The sequence below is a fragment of the Gilbertella persicaria genome (assembly GCF_025201335.1).
Source record: "Gilbertella persicaria strain CBS 190.32 chromosome Unknown B0P05scaffold_15, whole genome shotgun sequence".
In the NCBI taxonomy this organism is placed as follows: domain Eukaryota; kingdom Fungi; phylum Mucoromycota; class Mucoromycetes; order Mucorales; family Choanephoraceae; genus Gilbertella; species Gilbertella persicaria.
In genome coordinates this window covers 51,563-79,488 of record NW_026251976.1, presented here as the reverse complement: position 1 = coordinate 79,488, position 27,926 = coordinate 51,563, and the positions used below count along the sequence as shown (strand labels likewise).

The 27,926-nt window shown below is 36.2% G+C and overlaps 13 protein-coding genes across 13 annotated transcripts; 6 read left to right on the top strand and 7 right to left on the bottom strand.

Annotated features, from left to right (window-relative positions):
- Positions 1-6: 6 nt before the first annotated feature.
- On the top strand, positions 7-2,663 carry B0P05DRAFT_586176 (glycoside hydrolase superfamily; the record flags this gene model as incomplete). Its single annotated transcript, XM_051582490.1, has 8 exons — positions 7-251; positions 305-409; positions 463-500; positions 548-656; positions 699-893; positions 949-1,608; positions 1,656-1,882; positions 1,930-2,663. 8 exons carry the CDS (start codon positions 7-9, stop codon positions 2,661-2,663), a joined length of 2,313 nt encoding a protein of 770 aa, XP_051435814.1.
- Positions 2,664-2,668: 5 nt separating this feature from the next.
- Positions 2,669-4,576, bottom strand: B0P05DRAFT_537322 (ribonuclease H-like domain-containing protein). The gene is made up of 5 exons (XM_051577716.1): positions 4,452-4,576; positions 3,890-4,403; positions 3,558-3,842; positions 3,465-3,510; positions 2,669-3,414 (listed from the first exon to the last, which is right to left on the bottom strand). The coding sequence occupies exons 1-5, from the start codon at positions 4,546-4,548 to the stop codon at positions 2,686-2,688; spliced, it is 1,671 nt and encodes a 556-aa protein (XP_051435813.1). The 5' UTR covers positions 4,549-4,576; the 3' UTR covers positions 2,669-2,685.
- A 1,396-nt stretch (positions 4,577-5,972) lies between these two features.
- B0P05DRAFT_468109 (mitochondrial carrier domain-containing protein) lies at positions 5,973-7,198 on the bottom strand (the record flags this gene model as incomplete). Its single annotated transcript, XM_051574409.1, has 5 exons — positions 5,973-6,355; positions 6,447-6,516; positions 6,637-6,902; positions 6,963-7,065; positions 7,142-7,198. Coding segments are annotated over 5 exons (879 nt in total), but the record flags the coding sequence as incomplete, so codon positions are not given.
- Positions 7,199-7,860: 662 nt separating this feature from the next.
- B0P05DRAFT_468044 (uncharacterized protein) lies at positions 7,861-8,505 on the top strand (the record flags this gene model as incomplete). Its single annotated transcript, XM_051574407.1, has 1 exon — positions 7,861-8,505. One exon carries the CDS (start codon positions 7,861-7,863, stop codon positions 8,503-8,505), a length of 645 nt encoding a protein of 214 aa, XP_051435811.1.
- Positions 8,506-8,785: 280 nt separating this feature from the next.
- On the top strand, positions 8,786-11,443 carry B0P05DRAFT_468116 (uncharacterized protein; the record flags this gene model as incomplete). The annotated part of the gene is made up of 3 exons (XM_051574410.1): positions 8,786-9,232; positions 9,278-9,448; positions 9,512-11,443. The coding sequence occupies 3 exons, from the start codon at positions 8,786-8,788 to the stop codon at positions 11,441-11,443; spliced, it is 2,550 nt and encodes an 849-aa protein (XP_051435810.1).
- Positions 11,444-13,018: 1,575 nt separating this feature from the next.
- On the top strand, positions 13,019-14,611 carry B0P05DRAFT_537308 (major facilitator superfamily domain-containing protein). Its single transcript, XM_051577715.1, has 5 exons — positions 13,019-13,184; positions 13,229-13,242; positions 13,287-13,515; positions 13,567-14,005; positions 14,058-14,611. Exons 1-5 carry the CDS (start codon positions 13,038-13,040, stop codon positions 14,558-14,560), a joined length of 1,332 nt encoding a protein of 443 aa, XP_051435809.1. The 5' UTR covers positions 13,019-13,037; the 3' UTR covers positions 14,561-14,611.
- On the bottom strand, positions 14,612-17,075 carry B0P05DRAFT_537306 (uncharacterized protein). The gene is made up of 8 exons (XM_051577714.1): positions 17,043-17,075; positions 16,728-16,930; positions 16,579-16,675; positions 16,330-16,525; positions 15,879-16,237; positions 15,167-15,822; positions 14,927-15,101; positions 14,612-14,878 (listed from the first exon to the last, which is right to left on the bottom strand). Exons 2-8 carry the CDS (start codon positions 16,907-16,909, stop codon positions 14,702-14,704), a joined length of 1,842 nt encoding a protein of 613 aa, XP_051435808.1. The 5' UTR covers positions 16,910-16,930; positions 17,043-17,075; the 3' UTR covers positions 14,612-14,701.
- Positions 17,076-18,682: 1,607 nt separating this feature from the next.
- Positions 18,683-19,427, bottom strand: B0P05DRAFT_508273 (uncharacterized protein; the record flags this gene model as incomplete). Its single annotated transcript, XM_051575568.1, has 2 exons — positions 19,049-19,427; positions 18,683-18,961 (listed from the first exon to the last, which is right to left on the bottom strand). Exons 1-2 carry the CDS (start codon positions 19,118-19,120, stop codon positions 18,683-18,685), a joined length of 351 nt encoding a protein of 116 aa, XP_051435806.1. The 5' UTR covers positions 19,121-19,427.
- Positions 19,075-19,427, bottom strand: B0P05DRAFT_537303 (uncharacterized protein). Its single transcript, XM_051577713.1, has one exon. It carries the CDS (start codon positions 19,378-19,380, stop codon positions 19,174-19,176), a length of 207 nt encoding a protein of 68 aa, XP_051435807.1. The 5' UTR covers positions 19,381-19,427; the 3' UTR covers positions 19,075-19,173.
- On the bottom strand, positions 19,417-19,599 carry B0P05DRAFT_468148 (uncharacterized protein; the record flags this gene model as incomplete). Its single annotated transcript, XM_051574414.1, has 1 exon — positions 19,417-19,599. A coding segment is annotated over one exon (183 nt), but the record flags the coding sequence as incomplete, so codon positions are not given.
- A 2,721-nt stretch (positions 19,600-22,320) lies between these two features.
- Positions 22,321-23,438, top strand: B0P05DRAFT_537298 (RTA1 like protein-domain-containing protein). Its single transcript, XM_051577712.1, has one exon. It carries the CDS (start codon positions 22,349-22,351, stop codon positions 23,246-23,248), a length of 900 nt encoding a protein of 299 aa, XP_051435804.1. The 5' UTR covers positions 22,321-22,348; the 3' UTR covers positions 23,249-23,438.
- Positions 23,439-23,440: 2 nt separating this feature from the next.
- On the top strand, positions 23,441-24,154 carry B0P05DRAFT_508268 (uncharacterized protein). The gene has a single exon (XM_051575567.1). The coding sequence runs from the start codon at positions 23,448-23,450 to the stop codon at positions 24,123-24,125; it is 678 nt and encodes a 225-aa protein (XP_051435803.1). The 5' UTR covers positions 23,441-23,447; the 3' UTR covers positions 24,126-24,154.
- B0P05DRAFT_537294 (uncharacterized protein) lies at positions 24,155-25,762 on the bottom strand. Its single transcript, XM_051577711.1, has 4 exons — positions 25,611-25,762; positions 25,282-25,565; positions 25,127-25,235; positions 24,155-25,077 (listed from the first exon to the last, which is right to left on the bottom strand). The coding sequence occupies exons 2-4, from the start codon at positions 25,299-25,301 to the stop codon at positions 24,169-24,171; spliced, it is 1,038 nt and encodes a 345-aa protein (XP_051435802.1). The 5' UTR covers positions 25,302-25,565; positions 25,611-25,762; the 3' UTR covers positions 24,155-24,168.
- Positions 25,763-27,926: the final 2,164 nt, after the last annotated feature.

The window sequence follows — 27,926 nt, the reverse complement described above, 5'->3', positions numbered from 1 at the left end:
AGCGCCATGTTAAATACAGGTCATCATAGATATGGCATGTTAGGGACGGAGGAATACGATAAGCCAGGATCAACTATTGATTCAGACATTATCGATATGCTCAATCAAATGACACTTGCTGAAAAGATCGGTCAAATGACACAAATGGATCAAGAACTTATCCTTCAAAAAGATGGCTCATTGAACCGCACTGCTGTTGAATATTATGCAAAAAACTACTATGTTGGATCTTATCTGAACCAGTTAGCAAAGTAAGATAAAAAACGAGTTCATGCGTTAAATATGTTTACCTATTATAAAATAGTCATGGAAAAAACTTTGACGTTGTGGATTATGCAAAATTGATTGAGGAGATTCAGGAAATAACTTTATCTGTCAATTCAACATTAAAAGTTCCAATTATTTATGGGTAACGTTACTTGATATAATAGGTTTAATTCCTTAACCTTATTTTATACATAGTCTTGATCATATTCATGGTGCCCATTATGTCGCAAATAGTATGTCAACTGTTTTTTATTTTAGAGTATTTAACTTTACGTTGTAGCCACCATTTTCCCACATGGAATCAATTTGGCCGCAAGTTTCAATCCACAGCTAGCGTATGAATCAGCTTCTATAACTGCAAGAGATACACGCGCTGCCGGTGTTCAATGGTATATCTTTTTCAGACTAGCTGTTATTTACTCTTTCTATAGGACATTTGCTCCAGTTTTGGACATCCCTGTTAACAAACAATGGCCTCGTGTATATGAAAACTTTGGGGAAGACCCACACTTATCATCAGTCATGGGTGTTGCAGCTATTCGTGGTTACCAAGGTAAATACAAATCTGATCGTACCAAAGTTGCTGCTTGTATGAAACACTTTATTGCCTATGGTGCTCCTTGGAGGTAAATTTAGTTATAAAGTCGCTTCAATAATAACTCACTTGATATCATTGTTTAGTGGCCAAGACCGCGATTCTACTGTGGTTTCTGATAGGACTATTTACGACTTTTTTGTACCTGGTTTTCAAGCTGCTATTGACGCAGGTGTTGCAACAGCAATGGAAAGTTACATTGACGTAAATGGTGAGCCAGTTGTGTCTTCAAATAAATATTTGCGCAAACTTTTACGTGATCAAATGGGATTCCAAGGCATGTTGGTAACCGATTGGCAAGAAATAGAAAATCTGCATGATAAGCATATGGTTGCCGCTACACATAAAGAAGCTGTTCGTATGGCTATCGCTGATACTAGTATTGATATGTCTATGGTTCCTAAGGATGTTGTATTTTTTGATTCAATGATGGACTTGGTCAAGGAGGGTAAAGTCTCTATGGAGCGCGTTGATGAATCCGTAGGCCGTTTGCTTCAGCTAAAGAAAGATCTCGGTCTTTTAGAGCCTAATGGCTGGAAAGCAGACCCCATATTGCAGCAACAAGTTCAAAATCAAGATGATGTACAGGTGTCTATTGAAGCAGCACGCGAATCGATGACATTGTTGAAGAATGACAATGCCACACTGCCATTAACAGCTGAAAGTGTCAAGAAGATATTAGTGCTAGGGCCTACAAGCAACAGTCTTGGCCACCTCTCAGGCGGTTGGACTATCCAGTGGCAAGGGTAACAGTCAACAAAGGTTTTATAGATGATGGCTGACCTATAAATAGAGCAACTGCAGATTTGTGGCATGGGGATATCAATGATGAGCAATTTTATAAGAAAGGCATCACTATTTTAGAAGGCATTCAAAACTCTGCACCCAAAGATATTGAAGTCGATCATATCCTAGGCTTTGATATTCATGGAAATGAACAAGACATGGATTGGATCATTGAAAGAATACAAGATTACGACGCGTTTGTTGTCTGCATTGGCGAACACGTTTACTCAGAGCGTAAGTTGTTGTATGTTCTGTATCATATCCTCATATTTTTATTCTAGTACCTGGAAACATTCATGACTTGACATTGCCTCAAGGACAAATCGAAAATATTGATAAGCTTGCAAAGGCAGCAGGCGATACACCTATAGTAACAGTTCTTTTGGAAGGTAGGCCGCGTACTCTCAACAGTATTCAAAGCAACTCGAATGCCATTTTACAGGCCTATCTTCCCGGACCATGGGGTGGTCAAGCCATTGGTGAAGTTCTTTTTGGCAAGACAAACCCCTCTGGTCGCTTGCCATATACTTATCCTAAATATGCTGGGGATATGAATATGAATTATTGGCGACCCGCTTGCGATCTATTTGATCCTTTGTATGAATTTGGTCATGGCCTTAGTTACTCTAACTTTGAGTATGGTAATATCACTGTTGATGGTCAATTGAACGATGCTTCTGAAAATGTACAAATGCTTGTTGTGGGCGAGAAAGAAAAAGCAGTATTAGTGAATGTAACCAACACAAGTCCTGTAGACGGTAAAGAGACTGTTTTGATGTACATTCAGCAACCTTTCCGTACTGTGACTCCTCCTGCTAAACTTCTAAAGGGCTTTCAAAAGGTCTTTATTCCTGCAGGAGAAACTGTCAATGTACGATTCAGTGTTAATGCAGACATGTTCCGCTACACAGGATTAGATAACATTCCTCAAGGCACTATCGATAATGGCTCAGCTAAAGTTTTGATAGGAAGTCAAGTATTTGACTTTGAAGTAGTAGACCCTAGTACAGAATAGCAATAAAGTCACTTTCATTTTATTACAACTTTTTTCCCAAGTATTTAGTCATTGGTGTGATAACAAATTTATCATCATCAATTACCAAGTTATCAGGGTCTTCTCGAAGATTCTCAAAAATTACAAATGAAGATTGATCGTCATTGGGTTCTACAATATGCTTACCATACTTTGAAAGAAGCAAAGATGCTATTTGCTCTGAAAATACAGCATCAGACATATGTGAGACATGGAAAACTTGAAATTGGTCAGAAAAGTCAGGCTGAGAAAGGAAATCAAAGCAGTTGAAAGCAGTTCTAACCAAGGCAGCTTTGTTCATGATTGTCGAAAATACATGGTCCATTTTTTCTTGTTTGTTTTCAAGATCTAATCTAATTGAACCATAATTATAGATTTCTTCATCATCATCCCAACCAGAGTTTTCATCATTTTCTTCTTCACTAATTTCCCAACCATCGGCATCTATCTTGGGCTGTCTTTTTTTTTCCTTCTCTTTTTCCTTCTCTTCTTCTAATGCTTTTCTTTCTTGTTCAATCTGTGCATATTTTTCGGGATTTCTTTTCTTGTCGAGATAACCGACCATCCTCAAAAAGACAGCACCTGTCATAAAAGCATCATAACCAGCTTCGTGCGCCATCTCAGTAAGGTAGCGAGGGAATGCGGAATGCATATCAATGTGAGGATTGTTAAAAGCTTCTTTTTTTGTCTCAAATCGCAATGTTTCTAAAGCCGTACCAGATCCAAAGATAACCTAAGATTCACATAAGCATAGTGAGTCTACGAGAATTATTCTGAACTTACTGAAAGCTCTGGCTCAGAAATAGACATGTATTTGGTATCAATCATTCTACGCATAGAATTAACACGGTGCATTGCATCAAGACCTGGACCTACTTTGGAAACACACGATGTGCCAAGGACTTAAATTCGTCTAAAGTATCTGGTAAAGGCTGAACGAACTGACCAATCATATGACAAATGTCAAGTAGCATATTGTGTCCTACAATAATCTTGCCAGATTCAGAGATCATATCAATGACTCTTCTAAACCCAATAGCAACTTCGCAATCTTTGTTGAATTTCTCTTGCTTTTCTTTATTGTGACTCTCTAATTGCTCCTTTGAAAGTTTGGCTATGCGAATAAACCCTTGCATGCCAATGGCTGTAATTCCTTGAAATCTATAAAAAAGAAGTTGGCAACAATTCTTGTTTATGCCTTCATTTACTTTCTTGCTTCTTGATAGATCAACCGTTTTTGATATGCATTTTTTGTAATAATGTTTATACCATCAGACCCTTCTTTATCTTTCGAAATAAAGTTTTGAATCATTTCTCTTGCGTTGTTTACAAAATCCAATTCCTTGTTGTCAATTGGGATATCAGGCATATCATCTTGTAGCTTTTTAGTGGCGGCAGACACATATTCTTCTTCCTCTATTCTTGTCATATAAGGAATACCTTGATACACCCATTTATTGAAATCAAATGATTGTTTTGTTAGAAAATCAAATGCTTGTGCTTGAGTCATGAATATTCTATTGGTCTGTATATGGCCGGTAATGCTAGTAGGAAAAATATAGAAATTGAAAGGCTTTGCAATATATCGACCTGAAGGCTCGTCCCAAGTAAAAGTACATAGACCAAACTGAATAATCAAAAATCGCTCGGTAGCTTCTTTGTATTCTTGGTAACGATCCTTCATATTGTACAAACGGATCGAAGTCAAAGGTCGATGAAGACCTAAAGTAACAAGTGAATAACTAAACAAGTGTGTTACGCGTCAAATACCAGACAGCTCTGTATCAATAGCCATAAAATCACATTCTTTAATTGCTTTTTCTACTGTAGATAGCTTTTGTGAAAACTGCTGTCTTGTTATCTCCATAGTTAAGTAACTAAACACAAAAAAGGAGAGACGTGATCAAGGAAAAAATATATTTTTTCGAGTACAAAGTTTGTGACAGGTTTCCCCTTTAATTAATCCAACTCTTGAACTTGAGCATACTTTGATAACTTGCCAGCTTAATGTCATGTTCAAGATCTATTTAGCTTAGAATCCAATAGTGATTTCTTTTGGCTAGATCGAGGTACTACTTCTTATGATCGATTTTTTTTTTATTTTGTTGGGACAATTAGCTAATCAATTGATTTTATCAAAAATAGCACTGTACCTTGAGTCTAAATTCATCGTTTTCTTTTTGGTGTTCGCCATTCGAAGACCTCAAAAATATTTATCTTCTTTGGCATTCATACTCCGTTTTCTTTTTGGTGTCCAATGCTTATCGAGGTTGAGAAAAGAAGACCAGTAAAGCACATTGAAGGAGATGTTTTGCTTGAATATAGCTAAAAAAAGAAAGCCAATTAATAGAAAAGAAATGACAGATTGTTTATTAAATAATCGTCAGCGTGCATAAATTCTTTCACTGATACATTCATGGTTACACTGCATTTTACATGAACTAAAATGCAATCTTTTACTATCATGCTTAAATGTAATCGAGGCACTCTTTTTTTAAGGTTTGTTATACTCTTTTGGAATTGCCACAATTCAACCAATGAACTAGTCAAATGTAACTGTCCAACTTTTTTTTCTATAAAAACAATCGTCAAAACGAACCAGTTGTATTATATATGATGATTTCCCAACACAATTAAGGTACATTGCTTGTCTGATTGCGTTTCCCGCGAAGAGATGTATATTGCTGAAGCTATAGGCATTAATTCGAAGGCTTTGTTTTGCTGCTGCTATATATTCAACATCAGAATGTGCAAACTTTCTTTGAAATACAATAAGAATATTCCTTGGAAGCCCGACTGGTCCAAATAGCGAATAACAGTTTACCAACTCGCCACAACTCCTTGAGCTTTTAATTCCATTTTTACCTTGTTGGTGGTGAGCAATGGATCTCTCAAAGTGATCAGTCTTATGAGAGTTGAGCTTGTCTTTGCCATCTTGACCTTTGGGTCTGGTGCTGTTCCTGGCAGAAGTAAACCGATTCCTTGATGTAAACGGTAATCGTCTTGACAGTCGATTTCGACTGATCAACGGTGGAGCTCATCTTGCTTTGATTAAAACCTACCTAGTTGAGGTAGTAAACACCCTGATATTTGTTTTCTTCACGTTCTTATAAAGAGGCACAGCTAGCTGAGTTGCTAAAAGAAGACACTCTTAAATTCATATGCTAGTTTGTGAAAAATAGAGGAATTTATTTTTCAAGATGCATAAATTTCGTATCTTTTTTAAAGCCTAATGAATTTACATTTAGTAAGACTGTATGCATAAAACCAGCTCCGACCTTACCACCATTTTCAGGCACCGTCATGGTGAAACTTTTTCACAAGTAACAATGTCTGCTCATATACTAAAAAGTTAAGCGAGTGTATCGGGAATGCACGAATGAGAGTGACCGTAATTCCTTTATAAAATCCACCTAATCCGTTTCTTGAATAGATGTCATGAATACAATCCTTTGCACTCTTGTATTTTAGAGTAGGCAGTAGAATTTCCTTTTGAATCAATGTTTTTACAAGGTCTAAAGGAAATACTACAATCCAGCACATAATACCACATATGCCTCCAGCCAAGAACTGTGTTAATGGCCCTGCTGACGATGCATCTCGATTACCGTTCAATATATACTTTGTTGTTTCATATCCACCAAAATAAACGCTAGTCCCAATCGTATCTCTAGCTTTATATTTACCAAATTAGTCAAGAGATAAAGATGAATTGCTATCACTTACTAAGATGAAGGCCAAATCCGCTATAAAGTCCAAAAACACCTTTCTTTTTCAAGATTTCTCTAGCTGAATGCCAACTTGAGGTGGAAGTGAATTTTTTTTCTTCTACAGGCTTCTTTTTAACAATAATCGGTGGGCATGCAGTTGGCCTAATAGGTAAGCCTGCACCTACTGTCGTTTTGTTGACAATAGTTGGTTTAGGCGTTTCATTAGGTAGCTGAATGTGAATGACAGTAGCACCTGTGGAAATACTGCTTGTCTGTAGCAGTAGATATTCGAGTTGTTTTTGGACCTTGACCAGTTCAAATGGGCAGCTTAGTGTAGCTATAAATGCGCCGCTTATTCCACCCGCAAATGTCGAGATTGCCATTGTAGATAGCATTGTATCTCGATCAAACAAGATCGGATAATGCTTCTTGTAGTACGCCTTTGAATTTTCATATACCGAGAATGATATCGACTTAATGATACTAACAGTGATCAATGGCGGAATAACACCTAAAGAGATATGCTATTTTTTTAGTAACGAATCAATTTTATTTGCTTGTAGCTTTTCACCTCTAAAAAATCCTCGAAAGCCTTCCTCTTTGTATGTTTGTTTTATGCAGGCGGCAATGGAGTCGTAGTGTTGAGTTTGTAATCGAGTCTTTATTGAATCAAACTAATGTTGAATGGCTTTTTAGATAATTTAATACAATTATTTCCAACTGTCTAGTTTTATTCATTTAAATAATTACTGGATAGCCAGAGACAACACCAACTACTGCTGCTGTAGATGCTGCAATCACAGTCCTATTTGCTAAATAGCTTGCTTGTTAGATAACAAAACAAACACGCGTGTTTCTTACTCCAGAGAATTTCTTGGTATATGGAACGAAAAGGTAAAGGATGCGTTTTTCCCTTATCATGTTCAGGCATGATAGAACAAAAAAAAAGTGAAAGTGAAAGAAAAAAGAAGTAGAGGTATGTGGGAGAAAAAATGAGTCAATCGTTAGATGCTACATGCACAAATCATATACCTTAAAAATGTGCGAGTCATACTGCAGTAGTTTGAGCTTTTATTGGCTGATTTAGAATCTTAAATAGCTAACAGGATGGGTTCATTCTCATGCAGTTTCAGAGTCTACAAATTGAATCTGTAGGATTTATTTGAAAGTTAGCTTTATGTAGAAAGCGAATTGAATCCTTGGAGCGAACGCATTAAAAATAGAATGCATTGATAAAGCATTCAAGTAGATCACTTGAGTTTACTTTCTACGCAAACTTAAATCATTGTAACATTATGCAAAAAAGTTAAAACCATCCTTTTTTTGTTAAAAAAGACTTGTTTTGAAAGGTCTACAGTCCTCAAAATCAATGAGAAAAAAAGGGCTACAATATTGATGAATTAACCAATCAATGTGGGTACCACTATTACACGTCTTTTTTTTTATTTTTTCTTTGATAGCATTTTCGTATGATAGAACTGCCTTCTTCCTATATCATATCTTCGAGGTTATCAGCTCTTGATTCAAAAGATGTGTTGCGTATTGTTCACTTTGCACAAGAGAAGTGGAAGGAACAGGAGATCAAGAAGCGTATGAAAAAAAGAGGGTCGCCTATCCTTGGTATTGGTATTTCTAACCCTGAAGAACTAAGCACTTTAGTAGCCAATAACATCCCAGTGATACACATCCAAAGAGAATGCAAGTCGCTTCAAGCCTTACAGAAGCGTCATTTTAAAGAGAAAAAGATAAAGAATCGCATCTACTTGTGGTTAACTTCGAGTTTATGGGGTATATTGTGTAAATTTATCTTACGGCATAAGCACAGATTGAAGAAAGGTCAAGATACATTTCATTTCTCGGTTCTGAATCAAAGCAATGTACCTATACCCCATTACATGATTGGTGGAATCACCTTTACTCTGACGATTGGCCTTTGTTGGATCACTAAAAAGTTATTGTTCCAACATATTCGAACAAGTGAATACTATGTCCATGAAAAAGAAGGTGACTTTCTTTTGATTCGAAACGATGCTTTATATAGTAAATCGCAGTTTATTATTCAAACCATAATTCCTTCCTTTTTAATTGGTTTTTCTGTATATTACTTGAAATAAAGACAGGTTAAAAACTAATCAGTTTGCTCGTTACACATACACACAAAAAAAAGTTTACCTAATTCACAATCCGATTTTTGTGAAGCACCAGGTGATCTATTGGATTTTTGTGTGCCTTGAAACATATAAATACGGCTATAAACTTATTTTTTAGGTTTTTTTTTCTTTTTTCTCTTATTCTCTTTCTTTCCTTTCCATTGAAATGGCAGCATTGGCTTTGAAGAGCAGATCACCATCAATAGGTGCTATCAATACTTTACCAGCCACAAAAATAATTGATATGCCAATGCCATCCATTTCTATAACCAACAAACCTTCTTCAGGGACATCTTTATACCACACATGTCGCTCAGTACTCGATAAATTAGCTCTTGTAGAAGGCATGTCATACTATTTAGAATTCGAGAACCTCAATTTAGTCCAATCATCTTCTGGTTCATCTGTTATCTCTTCTGAATCAGGTTCTACCTCAAGTAGCACATCCAACGATCCTCTCAGTAAATTATGGGATTTATGCCGAAGAGGTGCTCCTCTTGCCACTCTTTTCAATGCTCTCAACCCTGATGAACCATTAAAAATTGATTTTACTCAAAACCAACAAGTAAACGAATGCAAAAAAACTGTCTATCATTTTATTGTCGCCTGTCGAAACCAACTCAAATTCAACGAAGAAGATTTATTCACTCTTTCTGACCTTTATAAAGACAATACAAATGGTTTTGTCAAAGTAAACAAGTTGTCAATTTTTGATACGAATACTAAAAGAAAATAGGTTGTGAATACAATTGACTTGATTTTACAATTATTAGAAGAGAAGGGCATCATCAGTTCCCTTTCAGATAATAGAAATTCAATGAATGCGCCAAAAGATACTAGAGATAAAGTAGTTCATGAACTACTTGAAACTGAACGCAAGTATGTTCAAGATTTAGAAGTGCTGCAGGTAAAAAAAAAAAAAAAAAGAATCTGGACCCTTTAAAAATAATTGACTAATGAATTAAATTAGAACTACATGCGTGAATTACAAATCCAAGAGATTCTAAGTCCAGACACGGTTCATTACCTGTTTGGTAACCTGAATACGCTAGTTGATTTCCAACGTCGTTTCTTGATTTATTTAGAGGAAATTGGCGAAAAATCTCCTGAAGAACAAAATTTTGGCTTGTTATTCAGCCAAATGGAAGAACAATTCACCGTTTATGAACCTTATTGTTCAAATTATTTTTCTGCTCAAGATTTGGTTGTTCAAGAAGCACCCAAATTACAAAAACTGGCAAACATTTTGAATCCTCAGTATGAACTGCCTTCAATGCTAATCAAACCTGTCCAGCGTATCTGTAAATACCCTCTATTGTTGCAACAACTGATCAAAGCAACCCCATCTGATTGGCCTCACTTTGATGACATGGAAATCGGTTTAGATTCTGTAAAACGTGTGACAGAGCGAGTCAATGAGACTCAACGAAAACACGAAAACATTCAAGTAGTGGATGACTTGAAGAAACGAGTAGATGAAGTTCGTATTGGTCAAATTGACAATTATGGCAGTCTTTTGCTACACGATAAGCTCATCTTGCAGCAAACAGATGGGTCTGAGAAAGAAATGTATATCTTCTTTTTTGAGAAAACCATGTTGATTTGCAAAGAAACAAAAGATGCCACGAAGAACAAAGTTCCAAAAGCAAATACAATTTCAATCAAGAAGAAGAGAAGAGGTAGTCTACAACCTAGAGGTCTGATTGTTATTAGCCGTGTTCTCTCTGTTCGCAACTTATCTACTGGTGAAGGTCATTGGTTTCTTCGTATTGACTGGAAAGACAATGAAGTGGATCATATTCTTTTGCGCTTCCGTAATGAGGAGCAAGTTAAGCTTTGGGAATCTACACTTAAAAGAAGAATGTCTCCCATCAAATCAAATGTATCCAATACTCAACTGGCTTCTATGAAATACACTATGCAGCATGTACCCGCTTCCTTTCGTACGGACGATGAAGATGTAGATACGGAAGATGAACCACAAGAAGAGGAAGAAGAGCTAGAATTGCCCCAATCTCGTTCCAGATCCAATTCTATATCAGCCCATTTATTCAACACTATCTCTGGAAGACCCAAGATGCCTCGTAACATGAGTGCTGATACGAAACAACGATACACAACCACTCCTCTTCCTCGTACAAGCGCCAGTGCTGGTACACATACACCAAATGATTATCATTACCCTGCATCACCTCCACCTTCCAACCCATCCTCACCTACGACTTCTTCTCGTGTGTCGCAATCCGCAAACAGTTCTATTCGCTTAGGTATGCGAGACTCATCTCCTTTGGCTGATATTGCTACCAAGTTCATGAATAGTCAGGATTATGCAGATGAATACAAGCATTGCCCACCTTCTATTATCAATCGTAGTCAATCTCATTCTGCTGCCACACCAGCCTACCCACCCACTCCTGGTGCTAGTATACCACCCATGTATCTTCAACAATCTCAACAGCTTCCTCGACTCCGATCGCAAAGTAGCCCCAATATCCATCATAATCACCCTCTCAAGCAACATGAGGACATGCCTCAGTTGCCGTTTAACTCACGTACGCTCTATCAAATGCCTCCTTCTCCGCTTGATTCGCCTGTTCGTACTACTCAACTGCAGCCTCCTTCATCGCCTAATCAAAGTGGGGCACTCAAGATTAAACTCAATTACAACGATGGTATTTATGTAGTGATGTGCTTTTTAGAAACAACATTTGATGAACTTATGGAAAAGGTTGAACGTAAGATTCGATTGATTGCAAACTTGCAACCTCATGGTGGTGTATTACGACTCAAATATCAAGACGAAGATGGTGACTTGATTACCATCAATTCAGATGAAGATGTTCAAATGGCCTTTGAAAGCAAAGGAAATGCCAACACAATCAACTTGTTTGTAAGTGCTTAAATGTCCTCTTCCCCTCCCATTCCTTTCCCTTTCTTCATCCTTATGTACATTTACTTATGATTCAACCCATTTCCTTTCTTGTTTGTGAACCAATCACTTTCCTTTTTGTAAATACTTCATTGATTACATACACTACATTATATATACACATCTACATTGACTGTACCTTTTTTTCATTAAATAAATAAAAAAGAAAAATAAACTTCAGTGTAACAACTACCAAGTAAGACGAAATTCTCTTGAAAATCCCATAGAGAAAGATCTACACGAACATACAAGAGAATGATAAAATTACATCATTTCCTGTATAAATAGAAAGTATGGGCGTACTTTCATGGGTACCCCGCCCGCCTTTGTTCTGTTTTGTATAGTTGTCTTGAACAAGTGCTCTTCTTGTTCAGTGCACACGTACACGGTCCCTATTTTTAAGTACCCACTACCAGACTAAACCTAATTTGGCTTTAACAAATCAATTTATTTTTGTTTCATGTCCGCCCCCTGCTTTTGTTTCGTGCATTGTCATTGCTATTTCACTTTACAAAATGTTTTATGATTTTAGTTGAATGTCATTTGTATAAATAAGGTTTTATGTGATGATCCTCAAGTGCTTCATCTGCACGTTTTTGTCCCTTATTCGAAACACCAATTTAAAAATAAAATGCACTGACTTTTATTGATAAACTGCCAGAAACTCTTGTTTGGTTGTTATTGTAGCACTATTTTCAATGTTTTTCTTTTTTACACAAAATGTACTTAATCAAGTCATTCTGTCAGACAAACAATAAAAGAGGGTCATCATGTTTCTTCTCTAAATTACAAGATGTAAAAAAAAGAATCAGCTTTTTAATAACTGTCTTTAAAAAAAAGTAATGGTGCAGGGAAAGGGGCCTACTCTAGAACTGTTATTTTTTCTTCTATTAAAAGAACAACAATATCTCGTTTCATTGAAGAAAAAACTGTATTCAATTCGTGCGCTTCAGTTGTTTCTCAAAAAGGAACGTTTTCCTCGGTAAGAAAAAAAGCGCAAAACCCAATGATTGAATTTTAGTATTTGTGCACAGCTCAACAAAAAAAGAGAGAATAGCTTGAAAAGTGTGTATGAAGGAGAGTTCGTTGCATAACTCTCTTTTATACAAAGGTACAAGCCACTGTATTATGAGTCATAAAGGAATGATAAAGTGATCCGTAGTTTTGGTCCAATGAATAACATTCTCTAAAGAACTTCACAAAGACCTATATGGGCAAAGACTGCTAATGAATTATCTGCATAATAGTAAGATGTAGATTGGCCCCTCTCTTGCCGGATTGCTCCTTACCATTCATCCAAAATGATCCGACAATCTAATATTTGGTCTGCCTTTTTTTTTTTTTTTTCACTATACAAAGCGTCTCGTCATCATTTTTATTCATGGATATATGTTTTGATCTAGTAGCATGCCATTAAAGAGCAAAAATATGAACTCTTATTGCTCAAAATTGACCAAAGTTGAATAATTATTCTTTTGTGCTCATCTTCGGAGTCTTAAGTCGAGATTTTTTGAGTCAAGATTTTTGTTCTGATTTTCTTACTGTGCATCTCTTTTTCTTTGATAACATGTCAAGCAAAACAGATACACCTAAAGAAAAGGAGATTGACGACCAGTTGTTAACTTCTGTGATGGAAAGATCAAAAGAGGTTGGAGTAAACGATGCCCCCGACGGAGGAGCAGCTGCATGGAAAGTTGTTTTTGGTTGCTTTTGCGTAAGTTTTCTTTGATTCAATTTTAAATATTAATGATAGTGTAGGGCATGTTCTCAATGTAAGCAATTGACGAGAAAAAAAAACATATTTACACTTATTTAGCTATGGTGTCAATTATTCTTGGGGTTTATTTCTTCGTTACTACAATACAAACGTCTACGTAGGAAAAATGAACCAGCTGTCTTGGATTGGATCTATTTGTATTGCCTTGTACTTTATCATTGGTCCTATAAATGAATGGGTTGTTCGCAAGCTAGGTTACACAAAGATGCTGATGATAGCCACCATTTTATGTCCTCTTGCTTTAATGTTGGCAAGCATTAGCCATGAAGTAATTAAACTCTCTTTCATTTCGATACTGTATAGTAACACTATCTTGTAGATTTGGCATCTATATCTGACTCAAGGGGTCATGTTTGGCATTGGTGCTTCTTTTGTTTGGTTTCCATGTATCAGTGCTCCACAAGAATGGTTCTCTAATCGTCGAGGTACTGCTATTGGCATTACCATGTGCGGCTCTGGTATAGGTGGTCTCATTGTCTCTAACATTTGTCAGGCAGCCATTTTAAGCATTGGATATCGATGGTCTCTTCGTATTGCCGGCTTTATTTGCTTCTTTTTCTTATCATTGGCAACCCTCTTTGTCAAGCAATCCCCTGCTCATTTACTAAGACAGTCGCAACAAGATCAAAACAACGAAGGATTGCATGAAATGATACAAAGACAAAAGCAACTTTTAAAAAATCCTCAATTTAACATCATGCTAATGGTTGGATTTATCACAACATTTGGATACCTTGTGCCTTCTTTTCTTTTACCTTGTAAGAAGATAAATCAGGCAATGTCTCATGTTACTGACTTGTGTATTTATAGCTTATGCCAATTATTTGAAGCTTAACCCCTGGATTGGAACAAACTTGTCCGCCATCATGTCAGCTATTAACGCAGTATCAAAGCTTATCAATGGTACTACAAGTGATCGGATTGGACGAATCAATGGCTTGTTTATCTGCACATTCTTAGCAGGCATTATGAGTTTGGCTATCTGGACCAATGCTAAAACAGAAGCTACCATATGGGTCTTTGCCGTTCTTTATGGGTTCTTTGGTGGTGGTTATCTAACCTTGTTCCCTGCTTCTCTTCCTCAAGTTGCAGGATACGATAATATTACTGCTGCCAATGGTCTTTTGTATTTCACAAATACGTTTGGTTACTTATTTGGCACGCCTATCGCTTCGGCAATCATCAATCGCTCCACCCCTCCTAATTATGCTTATGCGGCTATCTGGGGTGGTCTCTTAATGGCAGTAGGTGGCCTCTTCTGCCTTGCTTTGCGTGTCATGCGAGCTGGCTGGAAACCTTTTGTTAAAGTTTAGAATAAATACCTTTTCGTTATAATTTACATATACATTTACATATATATATATATTTCTTTAATTAGCAAAATGCCACACAAGAAGAAATTTGATAATGTGCGCATGTATTCATAAAAGTACAAACAATAATAAATAAACCTCTTAGTGAGCAAATGGACAATTGTCACCATTACGGCAGCCCTCAGGAGTATTATAGAAATTACAGGCAGGGCGACCATTACCAGCAGGACCATTGTTTTTCTTGTTCATGCGCCTTGGCTTTTTGTTACGGCCATTAAGTTGATTGTTTGTATACGCTTCATTGGCTCGACTCCAGCTCTATAAAGAAATGTTAGTGTATCCATAAAAAAAAAGGATTCGACTTACTGGTTGTTGAGGTTGCAGTTGATACTGTGCTTGATACTGTTGTTGTTGTTGTTGTTGTTGATATTGTGGCTGATATGTCATTTGTGGTTGGCTATTTGTTTGTGGCTGGTTATTGACAGCAGCAAAGGTACCACTGTTAGCCAAAAAAGACAATTGCTTTAGTTGTTGCATAATCCTAAAATAAACATTATATTAGTAGACCGTATAAAAAGCAAGAAAGAAAGACGTGGCTGCACTTACCCAGGGGTATTCTTTAACATGTTTTCAACTGCTTGATTCGTAATTTCAGGTTGAGGGTTTTTGGGCACGACAGGGGCAACAGTAGCAGTAGTTTGTTGCGGAGGTAGAGGTGGAGGTGGAGTATACACAGAAGGATAATAATTAGTTGTGGTTGGGATTGAAGAAGAGGGAACACTTGAAGTATATACTTGTTGAGGTTGAGGTTGCTGAAGTTGAGACTCCTTCATAGCAGCAGCAATAGCAGCAGCAACAGTTAAATTAGCAGGAGTCAATAAGCTTGGATTGACATTTGAAGGAGGAGATGGTATAGTAACAGTCGAAACTGTAGACACATCCGTATCTGTTAAAGGAATAATTGTGACAGTACCATCTTCATTAGGGTTTGGAATCTCATCAGGTTCAGTAGGCGAAGGAGGAATATGTTGAAGGCTAATATAAGTAGCTGCTAAAGCAAGCTTTTCTCTTCGTTCCTGTGCCATAGCTTCTGAACTGTGAACGGGTTTTGGAATGACCAGATTTGGATTGCTATCTGTATCAAAAACAAGTGTATAGGGTGTATACCAAGCAATTTGCGAGGGAGGAGCCTTATACATGCGAATCCCATCAACGATGGCTAATTCTGGGTTATATGTCGTATCATTTTCCTCTGTTGTTTCCTATAGTAGATACTCAGTATACATCTTTCCTCTCTTTTTTATTTCTCTATACTTACAAAGCTAGTCCATTCTTCAGGATTTCTTTCGTATTCTCTGATCTCTACTAAATTGTCTTTGAATCGAACTCTTTTTCTGTTTGGATCTACCACTTTAGGGGTGAAATCCTCTGCTGCAGCTCTTTTCTGACCGATAGTAAATGAAGAGGAAGAAGTAGGTATCGTTGTGTTAGTCATTGTTTTTTTACTAACATTGGCTTTTTCAGATTTAGTCATATCGTCAAGAATTTTATCAACATGATATACAGGACGAGCATTAAGAGGATACTTTTTAGTTTCTCTCAAATTTGAGAAGAAACTTGTATCCTCTATAGCCTTTGGTCTAGCTGGGGCTCTTTTTGAATAGCAAGTTTGAATTGCTTTTTAGCAGGAGATTCTCCATTCAACAGGTTGGATTGTGCTATACATTTTCATTAGTCGGGTTTTTTCTTTTACACAAAAAGATATTTACTACTGCTGTCACGCTTCCCGTTAGCATTAAGTGAGTTTCTTTTTTGTTGTTCTTTCCATTTGTCAATCAAGAAATTAGTTATTTCAACCAGAGTTGGTGCCTCTTTTGAAATTGCTTCCCTTTTGACATCCTTGACAAGGAAGCCCAAGGAGTTTCTGACGAGGACATCAATCTCGAACGGAATATGATTTAGCACCTAACAATCAAGTTAGTATGCTTTTATCAATGTATTGATCTGATCTTGCATACCTTGAGTAAAGTTTCAATTGTTTTTATTTGCCAAGACTTCAATGCGTTTTCAAGTGTTTGGCGTAACAACTTCCCTAAAACCATTGATTTTCCAATGCTAAACACAAGCATGTTAGATTAGATGACACAATCCATGGATATTATCAAACCTGATCAGAAGTTCTTGATTTGTCGTTTTCAGCAGAGGATCAAAGTCATTAATAGTGACAGCCTTAGATCCTGATAAATACACATAGTATTTTTGAAAATCACCAGAAGTTTGTAAGCCTTGTTGAAAAGCAGCTAGACCTAGAACTTTCATTAGCCCAAGTAGAGAAGCGGATTGCTTCATTTTACCATGATCCGGATCTATAAAACATGGTTAGCATTTGGGTTTGAAAAAAGGATAGTTTCAGTGCGCGCATAAACAGCGTCTCTTCTCCCTCTCTTCCCCACTTCTCTCCCTCCCTTCCATGTTCCCTCACGCACCTATGATACTTGTAACAGTTACTGCTGCACCATTACTCATCGATTTCTCTATTGGATTTAAACCAATTTCTTTGTTATTCATTGTTCTTTTTCATTTGTGTATATAAAATAAATAATAATAAAACAAATTTGCAGATAATCAAAACGTTTTTCAATCATCTCTTTCTCCCTTCTCCTTTCCCCTCTTTCTTCTTCTTTTCTTTTTGACCATCAATTCCTTTCGTGTGTGTGTGTGTGTTTGTGTGTGTGTGTTTGTATAGGATCAGTTTCTTATAATAATTTCCTTATGTGAAGAAAGCCAAAAAGCACTCAAAAACTCTTTTGGTTTAAGGTTGCTCCTTGACGTATCTTCATGGAAGGTTTTTTTTTCTCTCTCTTTGATTAATTGGAGATTTTGTTAGCATAGTAATTTCAGTCATTTTGAGATGCAGTTGAGTTCATCAAAATACTTGTTGTCAAAAGAAATAAGAATAAAAAAAAAGATACGAAAAAAAAAGAAAGATAAGGAGAGGAAAAGGATAAGAAGAGATGCGTTCCATTGCCTTATGTTTTTTTTATACTGCGCGTAGTAATTTCTCCCACTTGGAGAACACAGAGAAAATAAGTTAATAATAAAAAGCAAAGCTTACCAATGGCACCCGACATGATATTTTATAGTGTAAAGTAAAAGATAGCGATAGAAAAAAGGGGTTTTTTTTTGTTTGTAATGAAGAAAATGGATATATAGTTTAACTTCACTCACAATTTAAGCATACAAGTGAAAAAAAAAAAAAGAAAAGGAAAGGATGAAACTAAACGAAAAAATTTATCTGTGAAAAATTTTAAGTGATGTCAGCATTAGATTGTCGTGTGTTCTTGCTCTTAAAAACTCCGTATAGTCACATAGACAAATGCAGTTCATGCGTGTTTTTGTACTACAATTTTTTTTATTTGATCTCTCTTTCTTTATAAATATGACTGAATTTAATCAATTTGGTTGTTGTTGTTTTTTTAGGAAAGAAATCTAAACTGTGTTCATAACCAGTAAATGCTAATGCAAGTGTAAGGGAATACACAACAATTGTATATTTTTTCTGTAAAAGAAACATTTTTATGCATTATTTATCCGAAATTGTAGTTCTCGTCCGCAAAGTAAACTCTTTCTTTAAGAATGCTTAAAAGATAAGATTTCGTGGACCAGATTTAAAGTGTACACATCTTTAATTTACTTAATCAACAGGACGAGAGCTTTGACTGACATATATTCATACCACTAATGGTATATTGTCAAAGTTTGTACTTTGCTTTTATCGATAACTCTTTATTTTTTCACACTTTAAACAACTACTTGATTGGATTTTCATTTCTTACTTCATCCATATACTTGTCAATTCTAATTGAATAACAGGTGCAATTGATCATCGTTGTCCAGCAACTTGATGAAAAAATTATCGAACAAAGCTCGCAGCACCACGATCTCCCATTTCTTAGAGAAATAACGTGTGCATTTTGGGCAAAACAGTGTATATTAATGTCATCAAAGGATATTAAGCTCAACAAGAGTGAAGTAAGACACCATCCGTTATTGGATATTATAATTGCTATTACGAGCAATGAGAAAGTTATATTATGTAACGATAGCTTATAATAAAATGGTTTATTTGAAATTCCTATTATAATGGGAGCGTAAACTCTCACTGCTGTTGAATTGCTTGATTGAGCTTATCTTTTCAAGATGGCCTTGTTCAAAGCATTTCTTCCAATTAATCCTATCTGTTTTTCCACTTTTGAAACGTTGAACAAATTCGTATAGCTCTGCATCGAGTTCTTTGTTGCCAGGCTCTAGAGCGCTTGCGGGCCTTCTTTTGTTCAGATAAACTGAAGGAGGGGTTTCTTCAACTGGAGTTGTTTCAATGGCGTCACAGTATTTCCTTCTCTATCGCTGTAAAAACGACAAAGTGTCATCCACATAGCTCAATGCTCTTTTGTTTGAAACTTTGTCTCCTTCCAGGCATTTTTTTACTTTTTGTAGCTGAATTTCACTGATATCACAAATGTTTTTTACGGCCTCCAGTTTTTCGGTTTCTTCTCCCATTATCTGATCAAGAATTCCCTGAGCAATTGTATAAAGTAGTTTTTATCAAAGAGTCATTCTTTCCATAATCCAAAGTATTTATAGAGAGATTGAGAGCAGAGAAAATGACCAACCGCTTGCAAAGGATGCAGTGTTTCTTGTTGATTTGCCTGTAATTTCGAGGAAGTCAGCAGCAAACAACGCTCAGCCCATCCAATGCTTTGTATCTGTCTGGCAAAGGGGAAGTCACTATCTTCAGTCTTGCTCATTAAAAACACCATAGCATTTGCAATGCCAAATATTACAATTATAGGGAGTCAGTTGTAGCGTTCAAATGTGAGGGTACAGTACTGAATGGCGCGTGTCAAAAACTTTCCATCGACCTTATTTTGCACCTCCACCAATATTGGAGGAAACGAACTCAAGGGATTAGAAGGAGCATAAAGAACATCGCATTTTTTTCCGTTTATGAATTCTATAGGCACCGAAACGTAGCTGTCTTCTGCTGCTTCTGGCACGAGAGCTTTTGATAGCGCGACTATTACTTGCGTGTCAGTTAGTACCAGTTTACTAATCAAGTCAGTTCCTGGCCTATGATTATAGGGGAGGTTGCTATCAGTTGTGTCTAAACAATTTCATATAAGAGAGTGTTTGTTTTTTTAACATTCTTGTTTTTACCAGTGTTGAATTAATCAGGCATTTTTTTTTGTAAAGTAAAATGAAGAAAAAGCGTATCATATCGTAGCTGTTGTGAACATATATGAATTCGTATGCGTAGATCAATAAATGATGATCATGACAAAAGACCAGATCACATCTATGGCAATTGCAATGGATCTATAGTCACTGGCATTCACTCATTCTACTAGAAGTACTACATCGTCTTCATAGTCAGAGATTATGAACCTAGTGACTCTGTTATTATCAATGGCCCTCATAAAGTGACAGTTAGAGCTGACAAATACATTAGCATTGGCATTTGACAATATTTTGACCGAGAAGAAAAAGTATAAATACCTCGACATTTTATAGCAATTGAAAGATAAAATTTCTTGGAGAAATAAAAACTTATACAAGTTCTAACAGACTTTCTCTGTGTTCTTACCTTTTCTCTTATTGAATATCTACTCTCTCTTCATCTCACAACAGTAGCGTAGCGTATCGTAGCGTATCGTAGCGTAGCGTACCCACAACGAAAAAATCTGATTTTAAACTCAAGCCGACCAATAAGGATGGTCAGACATTCTTTTATTTTTTAAAAAAAACGTAGCGTAGCGTAGCGTACAGCTTTTGCTAAAAAAAAAAAAAAAAAAAAAAAAAAAAAGTTTTCGCACAATTTGAAAAAAGGATGATGTGTCGCACTTTTGAAATTAATGTTGTCGCATAATTTTACTTGGAGGAAGTCAATAACTATTTCTTAATTAGAAGGCATTGATCCTCTTCAATAGTCTGACAAACATTGAATCAAATGCTTGCTAATATGACCGTGGGTACAATAGGGGTCTTGAAAAAGAAGATCAAGAGTTTTCAAAATGAGGATTTTCGTGAGTAACACCCTTTGGTCAAAAGCATGTTTTGGTCAAATTTTACAAGCCGTCTTTTTTGATCCAAATCAACTCCAAAAGTATCATAGATATTAGCAAACATGGTTTGTAGGCATTTAGAGTGTTTTTCTGAATATAAATAGGCGTTACACTACCCTTTATGTGCTATGTAAGCCTGTGTATTTATCAGCTCTTTTGATGGGTTCGATCTTTTTATTGGCTGAGACAATGACACCTCGTGGCTCAAAAGAAGTAATCAATTATGTATATACCTTATGAATAACGTAAAAAGCAACAATAAAATATGGTTAACTGATAAGATGTTTTTGACGAATAAATTCTTTCTTCTTTATGAAATGTCTACAACTACAGCCCTTTTAAACTTGATGCATTTTCGCAAGAATCATATCTTCTTTGAAGTGGATGGAATGTTGTTCAAAAAAAAGAAGAAAGTCGAAATCAACTTGTGAAGAAAGCGAAGAAAGGATACGAAGAAAAGTTGATGTCTTGCCCAGCGCAGCCTTGTCAGCCTGATATTTTCCCCTTCTTTTTATTGCAAACTTATAACCATTATTTATCATACCTTTACTTTGAAAAAAGCCAGTGCTTGTATTTGATAGCTAGTTTATTGAATATACTTTGCTTCTGTCTAAATAGAAAGGAATTACAATAAAAAACAATTTATGTCTAATTATTTGAGCCAAAACAAGGCAAAGCAAATGTGCGAAAAGAGAAAGAGCCAGTTTAATTGATGTATATGTAAACCCAATAAGCAAGCATTGCTAGCAATGTAACCTGTCACCAAAACCTGATCAATTAATTTATTTCAGTCAGCCTTGTTCGGCACCATTCTCCTCTCCTACCCCCCCTTTTTTTTGCACAATAACTTAATGAATCTGTTCCTTGTCACCTGTCACTAGAGTATTTCACGAAATGCAATAATGATGCTCCTTCAATGTCAAAATTCAACAAAAATAAGAGTTTCTTGCATATATAAGGTCATATATACTATGTGGACATGTAAATGCCAAGTCAAATATCTTTCCTGATCTGGTATTTCTCGGCTCGAACGTATGTGGCGTCGAAAAATAGAGAAGAAAGACCGATTACCATATATAGAAATTATCGGCGACCTTGACGTTTTCTTTCGCCGGATTTAAAAGCGGATCATATCTTCTTATTAAATTCAATGTACTAAACACTACTTTAAAGATGCAACTATAACGTTTTCTTTGCTTTAATCTCCATTACTCTATTTTTAAATTACCTAATGCAATTCAGCATGAGTTGCTTATTTAAATCTACCAGAAAAAGAAAAAGTTTTGTGCCAAGAATTCTATGCCCAAAAATTCGGATCTACACTTTGTCAAAATATTGTACAAACACATTTATTTCGTGCAATTGAGACACTCCCTTTAACTGGGCTTGGCATATTCTTAAATCATACGAAACAGTTAGACATTCATATTCATTAGGTAGAATTAAAGAAAGAAAGAAAGAACCAAGTTTGTTTTTTTCCTGATTTGTACCGATATTTCTATGATCCAAGATAATACGAGGGATGTCCCTTAATTTGATTCCAAAACATCTCGAATGTTACACAACTCTCTTTATGAATAAAGGTATAAAAAGGCCATTCAAATAGGCTTTCCTTTTGTTTTTGATAAACTGAATCTTTATACACCCCAAACAAACATATTTAAATATGGATCAAAACACAATTGACGCAGAAAGATTTTTTGGCTACGTTCCAAGCAAACCTCTTGCTATTGTTGGTGCGATAGTCTATGGTGTAATTGCAGTATTAATATTTGCTCGTCTCTATCTCTCGAAGTCTCGCAAGTTCTTATATATTCTTCCTGGTACAGCAATCGCCGAATTGATTGGTTATGCAATACGAGTTGTTACAACAAGCCAAGTCTCGTTAGGTAGCTACGTCGGTATGACTTTCTTCTTGCTTTTATCTCCTAATGCTCTTGCCTTGGTCAATTATAAAGCTACTGGCGAAATTATTCGGTTATCCAATGTCGAAGCTAATCATTTCTTCCTTAAGCCTAAGTTTGTTACTTGGTTCTTCTTTTGGAGTGACTTTCTTGCTTTCTTCTTGCAAGCTTCTGGTGGTGGTCTTCAAGCACAAAGTGACCCTGGGATGTTCAAGATTGGTCAAGCTGTTGCACTTGTAGGTTTGGGCGCACAATTGGTTTTCTTTGCTTCTTTCGGCGCCATTACATATCATGTCCATCATAACCCCAAATACGGATACCATGTTGATGGCGTTACCAATCCCAAGGAAAAACTTTGCAGAGTTCTTTATGTTACATTAGTCCTTCTTTATATTCGTTCCATCTATCGTGTTGCCGAATATGCTGGTGGTCGTGACGGTGTAGTTGCCACAACTGAATGGGCTTTCTATATCTTTGATGGTCTTGCCATTGCTCTTTCTTTTGTCTTTTATTTCTTGTTTAACATTGGTGCTTATCTTCCAAAGAATGGATCTATTGAAACTAGCTCTGCTACTCGCTTACAAAACTCTTTTGATATGCAACATATTGAAAAAGGACAAAATGGTCGCGAAGACGCAAGAATGTACCAAACAAACAAATAGACTATTCTTTTCTTTTTCTCTAATATTTTCATCTGTAATATACACACAATAAACATGTATTCATGATAAAATTGACGTTTTTACTACATAAGAGAGAGAAAGGTTGGCATTAAGCTTTCATTAAAAAAGGCGTGTCCGAATACATATGTATGCAGCCCCAAGAAAAAAAAAGTAATTAGTGTTTTTTTTATTGCCTCTCATGTCAACGCTTGCGACTGAAGAAGACCTTGATAAATACTTTTCACAAACAGAAAAGCAAATAGAAATAGACAGAGTATTGTCATGCTTTAAACTTGACCCTTTTTCAATTCTGGAGCTTCCTTACAGTAAGCCTGATCCCAAAGCTATCAAAATAGCATACCGCAAAAAAAGTTTGATGATCCATCCAGACAAAGTTAAACATGAACGAGCACAAGATGCCTTTGCTCTCTTAAAAAAAGCAGAATCAGAACTGACTGACGAAACACGTCTTGGCTTTCTTATGACAGTGATAGAAGAAGCACGCGTTGAAGTTTTGCGTGATAATGGATTCAAAGTCAAAACACAAGCTGCTGCTGAGGGTGACGATATAAAATCAATTACTGACGAGAAAGAATACCCCTATCTACAAACACCTGAAGGTCAAGCTAAAGTCAAAGAAAAAGTAAAAGAAATCCTATTTGAAATGGAATTGCGTCGAAGAAAGCAATTAAAGAAAGAAATGGAAGCTCAAGGTGAGGAGAAGCGAAAAGTTGAAGAAATGGCAAAAGAGAGAAAAAGAAAAGCAGAAGAATCAAAGCAATGGGAAGCTTCCCGAGATAATCGTGTAAACAGTTGGCGTGATTTCCAAAAGAAAGGAGGCAAAAAAGTGAAAAAGCTTAGAAAATCAGGCTTATAAGTCAAATAAAAATGCATTTTACATTTATTTATACACAAGAACTTTACAAGATTTTTTCGACCATACCAATACCTTCCTTTTCTAATAATTCCATGATAGGTTCGTTAATTTCATTAGACATAGGGGCAAGGACACCAGTGGCAGTCAATTTTTCATCTAAAATAAGCTGTGTAGCAATACCACAAGGAACACCGACAGTCTTGGCCATAGCAGAGAAACCACCAACCTTACCGTATTCAACTAAGGTAGAGGTACGAGTTTGGTGAGAACCATCCTTGAGTTCAATTTCGAAACGATGTTGTAAGAAGACCAAGTCACGTTCATTTTCGCCATATTGCATCTTTTCTTCAAGAGTAGCACAGAAGCTGTCAAGCAAAGAACCACGGCGGTGGACAGGTGTGTTGGTGAAGAAACCCAGCCAACGCATACCATCCAAAATTTGATCCTTGTAATCATTGTTGTTGAGATCACACTTGGCAATAATGGCCTCTTGCAAAGCTTCAGCAGAAGTGTCATTGATACCAACAGTCTTGGCAAGAACTTGGTTCCAAGCAATATCTTGAGCATCAGCAGAAAGGTGAGCTTCTTCTTCTTCGTTCAAGAAACCAAGGATAACAAGAGCTTTGACAAATTGACAGAAACCATCGTAACGCATGGTACCACGAATGATAGTTTCAGCTTCGGGGATATTGTAACGCTTATCATAAGGAGTAGAATCACGGTTACCATAACCAACAAAAGCAAAACCAGGATAACCAGTGTTCAACTTCTTTGCGGAATCCATAAGAGCAGTACCAGAGACTTCAACAACCTTACCCTTTTCAAGATATCTGGCAGTGTTCTTCAAGGCCAACAAGACGCCACGGGCAGACCAAGAGAACTTGTAGCCAAAGGGGTTGTTAGAATCTTCAGGAGCAGGAAGACCACCACAGAAAGAAATGAATTCCTTAAGCTAAACATGATGATTTTAGTATAATGTTCTATTGAAAATAAACAACTACCTTTCCACCTTCTCTATGGACTTCTTCAATTGTCTTGACAGCGTAAAGATGGTCAATTCCAGGATCAAGACCAATTTCGTTCATGACAGTGATGCCAGCATCCTTTGCACTGAAAACTGTGTTAACTCCATTTAGACTAGATAGTAGTTACTTACGCTTGATCATATTCCAACATGGAAGGGGAGACATAAGAAGTAGTGACAACATGCTTCTTGTGCTTGACAGCAGCCTTAATGACCTTGGCATGGTGAATATAAGGAATCAAACTACAAGTTACAGGGTGAGATGACTCTTTGATATCTTATTACTTACCTGATAGCAACATCATGTTCAGCAACCAACTTTTCAATGGCAGCTTCATCGTTGATATCGCAAGAAACTGCGATAGTACCGGTATATTGGTTAGACAATGCTTGAGCATTCTCAAGTCTTCTACTGGCTGCTGATTGTCAGTTCAAGAACGCGACTTGCCAATTTACATTACCAATAGTAACCTTGTTCTCAGGCTTACGAACGAGATATTCGACACAAGGGGCAGCGACAAAGCCAGATCCAAGCAAAAGAATTTTCCTAATATGCATACATAAACACGAATAATTCGCGATCCATGATACTTACTTATCAACCATAGTAAACAATGATGTTAAACGAGAAAGAAGAAGGAGACAAATACAAAAGCAAGTTAAATATTTGATTTTTTGAGATGGCCATTTCCATATTAAGAACTATCAAAGATGAACTGCTTTTATTGGTTAATCGCATAAGCTTGCAGGGATTTCAGTCACACATACATATACATATGATTATCCATCTGTACGTTTTTACTATATGCTATTAGACTCTTATGCTTTCCTTGTCTGATAATATCTTTCCTAAAAGAGCCATTTATACACAACACGTTTGTCGAGACTCATTATTTCATCGTCAAATGTAAAAGTATGTACAAAACTAAGTATTTATGCAAATAAACAGAGATCGAAGACTTTACGTAAATACTCCACAAAAAAAGATGACATTAGCTTCGGTGACTGTTATTCTTACTTATCATTAAACCTAGGACAAAGCACCTTGGTTATCTTGACCTCTTGAGAGCTGTTGTGGCCTACTGTTGGTATCATAGCCGAACGCATATATTCACATAAGATGCTTCTTGTGTTCTATGCGGTGTTAATATCTCGGTTCCAGCATCAGAATATTAGTCTTGAATGAACAAAGAAGAAAAAAAGATTGAAAATTAGAAATATAGGTATTTTATAATGTAAATGTTGGGTAAATGAGCATAGGACTTACATGATGTCTGTGTGCGAAGATTAAAACGAACGCAATTTCAATTATCCATCCGGCCTCATAAAAAATCAAGCTTTTGCTGAGAACTGCATGGAAACGCAGCTGTATGGCTCTGGTACAATAATAGAAGTTGTAGTACTTTGCTTTCGGAGCTCGTTGATATAGAGAATACAGCAACTTTGCTGCTAAAATATTGAGCAAATAGGCAAAAACTTTCTCGAGATTTCTTGCTCATAACTCATCATTTTTATAGTACAACTGGCAAGCAAACACATTTACCAAAAACTAGAGCGTCTTGCGCACATTTTGGGTGTTTAAGCCTCTTGTTAGCTACATTTTTCGTCTCGTAGCGTCAAAAAGAAGATCAGAAGTTGTCCAACGAGCTTTTTTTCATGACCAGTATCCTTTGGTCGAATGGTCATTGTGGTCATTTTTTACAGGTCGCCTTTTTTTTTTTGGTCCAAATCAACTCTAAATCCATCCTATATGTTAGCAAACATAGTCTGTAGGTATTTCGAACATTTATGCGTGTATAAACAGGCTTTACACCATCTTTATACGCCTAAAAAAAGACAAGGATTTGTATGAGTTGTTGAAGTCTGTATTTGCCTGGTATCTCTACCACATGAATGTCATATCGAATTGGTTACTACACATACAAATACCTTATTAAAAAGACACTCGACCCCCTCTTAAATGAAAGAAAGAAATGAAAATGTCAAAGTGATGACAAACTTTAACTTTATGATCTATGATATATGAAAGGTAGCTTTTAGAACATGCATTAAACATAATGCAAATTATTCTATATTCACAGATCCACATCAACTACTCACTTTTTGTATGATAAAAGATACATCCAGTTTAGAGCACAATGTTATTTGGATGATTTAAAGAGGTCAATGACGATGATTATTGGATTCAATAAAACAATGAGTCCATGTATTTCTTGTCTGGAATTGGTCATATGAGGCTTGGATATTGCTGTTCATTCTACATTATAATTTGCAGCTTATTTTGAGCTACAGTAGAGTCACAGTTTTGTGAGATCTCTCGATGCAAGGTATTAAAGTAAGGTATATTATACAGGTGTTCATCGGATCTAGCCGATTTTCTGGAAAGGTCAAAATCTGAAAAAAAAATTACTTGCATATAATTGTTAAATTTCTAATTTCAACATTAAAAAAAGCTTTTTATCTGTATGGTCTATTTACTATGTTGCGATTAAGCTTGTTTGGATCTAGAGCAACTCTTTTATAAACATATGACCAAGATGTAATGCCAATAACTTTAGGGAACTTGAAGGCCAGTTCTTCAGAGTCTATGAAGATGATTTGACATATAATTTCCTAAGTTATCTAAATTTTGCCTAATGTTGTCTAAGTCTAAATATCTATTTGCATATGCGTTTATTTCTATCGATTGTTGATTGTTACCGGCAAATTCTTCTAGTTCTTGTCTACGAGCAAATTTTTTAATAAAGCATTTAATGCTCTAGTCAATTGGATATAAG

Bases quoted from the DNA above. Each gene is read 5' to 3' on its own strand.
- B0P05DRAFT_537322 (XM_051577716.1), bottom strand. From the start codon at position 4,548: ATGGAGATAACAAGACAGCAGTTTTCACAAAAGCTATCTACAGTAGAA. The intron at 3,843-3,889 runs GTAAATGAAGGC...TCTTTTTTATAG, and splicing joins ATCTATCAAGAAGCAAGAAA to ATTTCAAGGAATTACAGCCA. The intron at 3,511-3,557 runs GTAGGTCCAGGT...TTCTATGCGTAG, and splicing joins GCACATCGTGTGTTTCCAAA to AATGATTGATACCAAATACA.
- B0P05DRAFT_537308 (XM_051577715.1), top strand. From the start codon at position 13,038: ATGTCAAGCAAAACAGATACACCTAAAGAAAAGGAGATTGACGACCAG. The intron at 13,516-13,566 runs GTAATTAAACTC...ACTATCTTGTAG, and splicing joins TGGCAAGCATTAGCCATGAA to ATTTGGCATCTATATCTGAC. The intron at 14,006-14,057 runs GTAAGAAGATAA...GTGTATTTATAG, and splicing joins GCCTTCTTTTCTTTTACCTT to CTTATGCCAATTATTTGAAG.
- B0P05DRAFT_537306 (XM_051577714.1), bottom strand. From the start codon at position 16,909: ATGAAGCAATCCGCTTCTCTACTTGGGCTAATGAAAGTTCTAGGTCTA. The intron at 16,238-16,329 runs GTAAATATCTTT...CCTGCTAAAAAG, and splicing joins CGGGAAGCGTGACAGCAGTA to CAATTCAAACTTGCTATTCA. The intron at 15,102-15,166 runs GTAAGTGCAGCC...TGTTTATTTTAG, and splicing joins ATGTTAAAGAATACCCCTGG to GATTATGCAACAACTAAAGC.
- B0P05DRAFT_537303 (XM_051577713.1), bottom strand. From the start codon at position 19,380: ATGGTGTTTTTAATGAGCAAGACTGAAGATAGTGACTTCCCCTTTGCC.
- B0P05DRAFT_537298 (XM_051577712.1), top strand. From the start codon at position 22,349: ATGGATCAAAACACAATTGACGCAGAAAGATTTTTTGGCTACGTTCCA.
- B0P05DRAFT_508268 (XM_051575567.1), top strand. From the start codon at position 23,448: ATGTCAACGCTTGCGACTGAAGAAGACCTTGATAAATACTTTTCACAA.
- B0P05DRAFT_537294 (XM_051577711.1), bottom strand. From the start codon at position 25,301: ATGTTGGAATATGATCAAGC. The intron at 25,236-25,281 runs GTAAGTAACTAC...CACAGTTTTCAG, and splicing joins ATGTTGGAATATGATCAAGC to TGCAAAGGATGCTGGCATCA. The intron at 25,078-25,126 runs GTAGTTGTTTAT...CATCATGTTTAG, and splicing joins TCCATAGAGAAGGTGGAAAG to CTTAAGGAATTCATTTCTTT.